The sequence below is a fragment of the Dendrobates tinctorius genome, unplaced genomic scaffold (genome assembly GCF_039654945.1).
Source record: "Dendrobates tinctorius isolate UK_male_01 unplaced genomic scaffold, ASM3965494v1 ptg000028l, whole genome shotgun sequence".
In the NCBI taxonomy this organism is placed as follows: Eukaryota; Metazoa; Chordata; class Amphibia; order Anura; family Dendrobatidae; genus Dendrobates; species Dendrobates tinctorius.
In genome coordinates this window covers 13866745-13874717 of record NW_027361696.1, presented here as the reverse complement: position 1 = coordinate 13874717, position 7973 = coordinate 13866745, and the positions used below count along the sequence as shown (strand labels likewise).

Genomic DNA, 7973 nt, shown 5'->3' with positions numbered 1-7973 from the left:
GCACACAGAATAGTATTAGATACACGGCTCAGCAGACAGTATCACACAGAATAGGATTAGATACACGGCTCAGTAGTCAGTATCACACAGGAGAGGATTAGATACACGACTCAGCAGTCAGTATCACACAGGAGAGGATTAGATACACGGCTCAACAGTCAGTATCACACAGGATAGGATTAGATAGGATTAGATGCACGGTTTTTATGTGCAATATAATTATTATAATCTGTTATAACTAACCACAGTTGGTTACTATGCCCAGACAACGCCGGGCTCTTCAGCTAGTATATATATATTGCCTAAAACACAAAGGAAATGTGTCATCTGTAACTTTAGGCCTTTTAGAGACTATTTCATCTTCAACTTGCTTAACTGTTCACAATAACAGTAAATTTGACCAGGGGTGCACAGACTTTTACATTCCACTGAAGACCGGCCCAGCGCGGTGCCCTCTGCACTCAGAATAAGCCAGTGATGCTGGAAATCCCCCCCATGGGAACAGAGAGGGAATATTATGGACCATCGGAAGAATGGGGTCACATGATCACAAGACGCCGTCACCTCTCAGTACTGAAACTTTCCACAGCTGCCGGAGAGATGGTGCAGGAGGATAAATATAGCAGCCAGGGCCGGGGGGCTGCGATGCTGGGCCGTCACTATATAAGCCCGGAATCAGGCAGATATGCAGCACTTACCGAGCAGGCAGCGGCCCCAGTGTCACATCGCCGCGCTCCTCTACTGACCCGTCCCTTCAATGAACCTGCAATCATCATCGGCCTTCCGCTCGGAGCACAGTTTCAAACAGACGTCCTCGTCCTCCAGCATGCAGCCTCGGGAACCGTTCATGGACAAGACTTTGGGCATCTTCTCTGAGGATTTTGGCAAGTTCAGGAGGCCCCATGAGCCCCTGGGCTTCTCAGGCAAGTTAGATATGCTGCAAAGCAGCCAGGGGTTATGGACTAAACATGGGGGTGACCATGACCGGGCGAAGGTCGCACACGGCTGCGGATATCACTGTCTGATGGTGGTGATGCTCCTGAATCTGCCAGGATTACAGGGATTACATCATAGAGGGATCACCACCACCATCATCATCATCAGTGTCCAAATCTTGTGTGTAAAGGAACGTTCACAGAATTTGCTGGGAGTTGCAGTACCACAATCCTGAGCACAGATCTCAGTCCTGCTGTCGGCCACTACCTGGCTATACTGATAATGGTCACATGAGATGTTGGTTGGAGCGTTATTTAATGCAGCAGCTCTATGGATTCTGTGGCATTTTCTGTTCTCGGCTCCCAGCGCAGGCTATGAACGTTAGTTTTTGCTCATTGGGCGCAGTCCTATGTAAATGACTGTTCCATGAAATGTTCTGCAACTTTCAAAAGTTTCATTGTCATTTTCAAGTCTTCTGCTTCTTCTCAGTGATCAGAAACATTATTGATTACATTCAATAGCTGAAAAGGTGCCCTGACACCTGGATGTAACCAATGGATGTTCCCATTCACGGACAGCAAGCTTAAAATGTAAGAAATGGTAATGAGTACAGAACTCACTATTCTGCTGGTGCAGTCACTGTGTACATACATTACATTACTGATCCTGAGTTTCATCCTGTATTATACCCCAGAGCTGCACTCACTATTCTGCTGGTGCAGTCACTGTGTACATACATTACATTACTGATCCTGAGTTACATCCTGTATTATACTCCGGAGCTGCACTCACTGTTCTGCTGGAGCAGTCACTGTGTACATACATTACATTACTGATCCTGAGTTACATCCTGTATTATACTCCGGAGCTGCACTCACTGTTCTGCTGGAGCAGTACTGTGTATATACATTACATTACTGATCCTGTACTGATCCTGAGTTACATCCTGTATTATACCCCAGAGCTGCACTCACTATTCTGCTGGTGCAGTCACTGTGTACATACATTACTGATCCTGAGTTACATCTGTATTATACCCCAGAGCTGCACTCACTATTCTGCTGATGCAGTCACTGTGTACATACATTACATTACTGATCCTGAGTTACATCCTGTATTATACCCCAGAGCTGCACTCCCTATTCTGCTGGTGCAGTCACTGTGTACATACATTAAATTACTGATCCTGAGTTACATCCTGTATTATACCCCAGAGCTGCACTCACTATTATGCTGGTGCAGTCACTGTGTACATACATTACATTACTGATCCGAAGCTACATCCTGTATTATACCCCATAGCTGCACTCACTATTCTGCTGGTGCAGTCACTGTGTACATACATTACTGATCCTGAGTTACCTCCTGTATTATACACCAGGGCTGTACTCACTATTCTGCTGGCGCAGTCACTGTATACATATATTACTGATCCTGAGTTACATCCTGTATTATACCCCAGAGCTGCACTCACTATTCTGCTGGTGCAGTCACTGTGTACATACATTAAATTACTGATCCTGAGTTACCTCCTGTATTATACCCCGGAGCTGCACTCACTATTATGCTGGTGCAGTCACTGTGTACATACATTACATTACTGATCCGAAGCTACATCCTGTATTATACCCCATAGCTGCACTCACTATTCTGCTGGTGCAGTCACTGTGTACATACATTACTGATCCTGAGTTACCTCCTGTATTATACACCAGGGCTGTACTCACTATTCTGCTGGCGCAGTCACTGTATACATATATTACTGATCCTGAGTTACATCCTGTATTATACCCCATAGCTGCACTCACTATTCTGCTGGTGCAGTCACTGTGTACATACATTACTGATCCTGAGTTACCTCCTGTATTATACCCCATAGCTGCACTCACTACCCTGGTGTTATTGGAAACAGTAAGCTTGTACACAGATGCCCCCTAACAGTTGGTTATGGGGTGTGGCGAGTGCTTCCTACATGCCTGACTCCACAGAGTCTGCTGCAGACATGACACTTCCCACAATCACCATTGATTGCTCTGTGCAGACAGTAAAGTAGCAGAGAAGCTTTCAGAATTGTGAGTGCAGCTCTGGAGCATCATACAGTTAGGTCCATATATATTTGGACAGAGGCAACATTTTTCTAATTTTGGTTCTAGACACTACCATAATGAATTTTAAACAAAACAATTCAGACGCAGTTGAAGTTCAGACTTTCAGCTTTCATTTGAGGGTATCCACATTAAAATTGGATGAAGGGTTTAGGAGTTTCAGCTCTTTAACATGTGCCACCCTGTTTTTAAAGGGACCAAAAGTAATTGGACAATTGACTCCAAGGCTATTTCATGGACAGGTGTGGGCAATCCCTTCGTTATGTCATTCTCAATTAAGCAGATAAAAGGCCTGGAGTTGATTTGAGGAGTGGTGCTTGCATTTGGAAGGTTTTGCTGTGAAGGAAACATGCGGTCAAAGGAGCTCTCCATGCAGGTGAAACAAGCCATCCTTAAGCTGCAAAAACAGAAAAAACCCATCTGTAAAATTGCTACAACATTAGGAGTGGCAAAATCTACAGTTCAGTACATCCTGAGAAAGAAAGAAATCACTGGTGAACTCATCAATGCAAAAAGACCTGGGCGCCCACGGAAGACAATAGTGGTGGATGATCGCAGAATAATCTCCATGGTGAAGAGAAACCCCTTCACAACAGCCAACCAAGTGAACAACACTCTCCAGGAGGTAGGCGTATCAATATCCAAATCTACCATAAAGAGAAGACTGCATGAAAGTAAATACAGAGGGTTCACTGCACGGTGCAAGCCACTCATAAGCATCAAGAATAAAGGTACTGTCACACTTAGCGATGTACCAGCGATCCCAACCAGCGATGTGACACTGTCAGGATCGCTGGTACATCGCTAAGTGGTCGCTAGTGAGCTGCCACACAGGCAGATCTCACTAGCGACATCGCTGGGGACGGGGGTCGCTACTTACCTGTCACACCAGGCGATCCTGCATCCTCCCGCCCGGCTCCACGCGTCGCTCGTCTTCACAGCAGGAAGCGCCGCAGGAAGCAGACGACGAGAAACAGTCCTGAACGTTCCCGCGCGATCAGCGATAACCAGCAGGGGAGCCGGTCGTAGGTAAGTATCACACACAGAGATATCGCTAGCAATATCGCTATAACGTCACTAGTTATAGCAATATTGCTAGCGATATCTCTTAGTGTGACAGGCCCACCAAAAGGCTAGACTGGACTTTGCTAAAAAACACCTAAAAAAGCCAGCACAGTTCTGGAAGAACATTCTTTGGACAGATGAAACCAAGATCAACCTCTACCAGAATGATGGAAAGAGAAAAGTATGGCGAAGGCGTGGTACAGCTCATGATCCAAAGCATACCACATCATCTGTAAAACACGGCGGAGGCAGTGTGATGGCTTGGGCATGCATGGCTGCCAGTGGCACTGGGTCACTAGTGTTTATTGATGATGTGACACAGGACAGAAGCAGCCGAATGAATTCTGAGGTATTCAGAGCCATACTGTGTGCTCAGATCCAGCCAAATGCAGCCAAACTGATTGGCTTTATGTTTTGGGTCATTGTCCATCTGTAGTATGAAACGACAACCAAAGCAACCCAGGAGTTTATTAAAGCAAAGAAGTGGAATATTCTTGAATGGCCAAGTCAGTCACCTGATCTCAACCCTATTGAGCATGCATTTCACTTGTTAAAGACTAAACTTCAGACAGAAAGGCCCACAAACAAACAGCAACTGAAAACCACCGCAGTGAAGGCCTGGCAGAGCATCAAAAAGGAGGAAACACAGCGTCTGGTGATGTCCATGAGTTCAAGACTTCAGGCAGTCATTGGCCAACAAAGGGTTTTCAACCAAGTACTAGAAATGAAGATTTTATTTACAATTATTTAATCTGTCCAATTACTTTTGGTCCCTTTAAAAACAGGGTGGTACATGTTAAGGAGCTGAAACTCCTAAACCCTTCATCCAATTTTAATGTGGATACCCTCAAATGAAAGCAGAAAGTCTGAACTTCAACTGCATCTGAATTGTTTTGTTTAAAATTCATTGTGGTAATGTCTAGAACCAAAATTAGAAAAATGTTGTCTCTGTCCAAATATATATGGACCTAACTGTACACGTGGCTGTTCATTCTTTTCTCCTGATGTTTGCTTATCTTCCTGCAGGTGGCTCTGCTCAGAATGTGAAGACTTTGGGTAACACTTATCAGTTTGAAGTGGATGTCAGAGATTTCTCCCCGGAGGACATCATTGTCACCACTTCCAACAATCAGATTGAGGTGCACGCTGAGAAAGTAAGTGACCCCCAGGAAGTCCTGAATATAAGGCAGCTTCACACCTTTTCACAGTCCTTTAATAACCACAATTTCTGGACCATTCGTCGGTGTCCTAACCTGAACTAACAGCCTCATACATGCCCCTGAAGGATCATGTCAGGTGACCCCCAGTCAGTCCAGTACCGCAATCCGCACATGGACCCTGAAATATAGATGCGAGAATCCAGACATACACGGAGGACCCATGTACATCTGCCCTGATCCTAAGTTACATCAGAGTTACATCAGGTCTTATCCTCCAGTCACATCCTGAGCTGCAGTCACATCATGTCTTCTCCAGTCACCTCCAGTCACTATTCTGCTGTTCCATCACGTCTTCTCCTTCAGAAGAAGAAAAAAGAGTTAGATTATACTCACCCCGGCGTCCGTTTCGGTCCGATGGGTGTCGCCGTCCAGTCTGGCGCCTCCCATCATCTAACGGTGACATCCTCTTCTTTGCTGCCTGTCGTGGCTCCTGCGCAGGCGCACTACTCTGCCCTGCTGAGGGCAGAGCAGAGTCCTGCAGTGCGCCGGAGCCACGACAGGAAGGAAAGAAGAGGACGTCACCGTTAGAAAATGGGAGGCGCCAGACCGGAAGGTGACACCCATCGGACCGAAACGGACGCCGGGGTGAGTATAATATAACTCTTTTTTCTTCTCTTTCAGGTTACATCGGGGGCTTATCTACAACATTACAGAATGCTGTAGATAAGCCCTTGATGTCGGTGCCGGCAGCTCATATTCGAAAAAAGGGGTGACAGAATCCCTTTAAACTGAGAGCCAACTGAGCCACGGATGTACCTGTGGCTCAGATTTTACTGCTCTGACTGGAGAGAATCCTCTAACATACGTTCTTTACCTTCCTCTTCAGTTGGCCACAGATGGGACCATCATGAACACCTTCACCCACAAGTGCCAGCTGCCCGAAGACGTGGACCCCACCACAGTGACCTCCGCACTGGGAGACAACGGCATGTTAACTGTAAAGGCCGAGAGAAGCCCCGGCAAGCACACGGACCATCAAACCTTCCGGACAGAAATTAAAATCTGAGACATGTGAGGAGGCGCCACGGCTGCAACACTGCACCCGACCCTATCCCTTAATTATAATCCCCAACTTCATGATTAGTGTGAATGCACCAGTGGTGGCCACGGAGAGACCGTCTCGGAGGTGCCGAAGATTTGCACTTCACACACACATAGCACATGGTGTCATGGGACAGGGGAGGGGTCCCCAGCAATGACTTGATGAGGGGGGTTGTGGCCCTTCACTTGTCCCCACTCAAAGGGCGAAGAAAATGAATGGGTTAATCACAGAGACACATACTCATTGCATAATGGCACTTTTTCACAATGGGATCCTAAGCCTGACTGGAGCCCCAGCAACATAAAGACCCACGAGCTATGACATCACATGGGTGGGGAGATGAAAACCATGAACGATGATGTCATAGGGGGGATGAGAACCACCAGCTATGACATCACAGGTAGAAAAAAATACTAGCTATGACATCACTGGGAGGGGGAACCACAAGCTGCAGGGGTTATAGCTGCTATACTATAATAGGTCAGCAGGGGAGGCCGGAGCTGGGGAGTTCCTTCAGTAGAGAGATCAAGCACAGTAATCAGGATTTTCCAGTATCAAAGGGTTATTCCCACAATCGCAGACTTATTGATAATCTAGCAGCTTAGCCAAATATTCCTTTTTGCACCTTTGTGTCTTTTCTCCATCTCCCTAACTTCACATAGCTGAGTGGGTGGTCCTATTCGTAGACTGCTAAGAGTACATTTCCCAGCAACTCCCTGCTTCTCCTCAATGCTGCACATCCCTCCCTCGTGCGCTCCTCACTATCCCAACAACCCCCCTTAATTGATGACACATCTGTGCGGTATGGTTGTGCCAGATCTAACTTCTGCCATCTACATCGAGATGACGGTATGTGTTTTTACCTCATTGATCTGACAGCTGGTTTCCAGCAGAGAGCCACAGTCCTGCACTCTGCTCTGCCTGCAGGGTGAAGCCTTTAATATCTTGGCACAGCAGAGTGGACACAAGAAGGGCTAAGCTGTGTTTGATGGCTGCTGCTGACAGATGAATGTTGCACAACAGTGAAAGCCACTCTGCTGATGCATATGGCAAATAATTATCTTCTGTCATATGTATCAACTAAGCAGCATTAGCAGTTTCACTTTACAGAAGGCATCAAACACAGCTCAGCCTCGCTAGGGTCAGCGCTACAGTGCTCCGCTGTGCTGGCAGAGCAGTGCAGGGCTATTGATCTCTGATAATGTATTGATGCAGATGGCAGAAGATAAAATCAGGCTGACTGTGCAGGAGCAGCCGATGCACAGAAGGAGAGTGTACTCGGACGCATCTTACACGGTCAGTTTTGGGGCAGAGCTGTGCTGGAAGCAGCGGACACTGGACATACTCATCCATGAGGTGCCAAAGGCAACAGATGGGGCATCCATGTACAGGACGGGGACTATTTAACCACACGTTATTGCCACAAATGTATATACACATTATTATAAGACCATATTGTAATTTTGGGGCTTTACTGAGGCAGTCCCCCTGCAGAGAGGGTGTGGTTGCGCCCGGCGCCTCCTTCTCGCCCGCTCCCGCGTTCCTTGTATATAGACTGTTTGTATTTCTTGTTGTTACATTATTATACTTTGTATCACTGAGGAA

The 7973-nt window shown here is 46.6% G+C and overlaps 1 protein-coding gene across 1 annotated transcript; it reads left to right on the top strand.

Annotated features, from left to right (window-relative positions):
• The first annotated feature begins 602 nt into the window (after positions 1-602).
• On the top strand, positions 603-7973 carry HSPB7 (heat shock protein family B (small) member 7). The gene is made up of 3 exons (XM_073570228.1): positions 603-923; positions 5133-5260; positions 6153-7973. The coding sequence occupies exons 1-3, from the start codon at positions 758-760 to the stop codon at positions 6330-6332; spliced, it is 474 nt and encodes a 157-aa protein (XP_073426329.1). The 5' UTR covers positions 603-757; the 3' UTR covers positions 6333-7973.

Coding starts and splice junctions, on each gene's coding strand:
- HSPB7 (XM_073570228.1), top strand. CDS start 758: ATGAACCTGCAATCATCATCGGCCTTCCGCTCGGAGCACAGTTTCAAA. Junction 924..5,132: donor TGAGCCCCTGGGCTTCTCAG/GCAAGTTAGATA, acceptor ATCTTCCTGCAG/GTGGCTCTGCTCAGAATGTG. Junction 5,261..6,152: donor TTGAGGTGCACGCTGAGAAA/GTAAGTGACCCC, acceptor CTTCCTCTTCAG/TTGGCCACAGATGGGACCAT.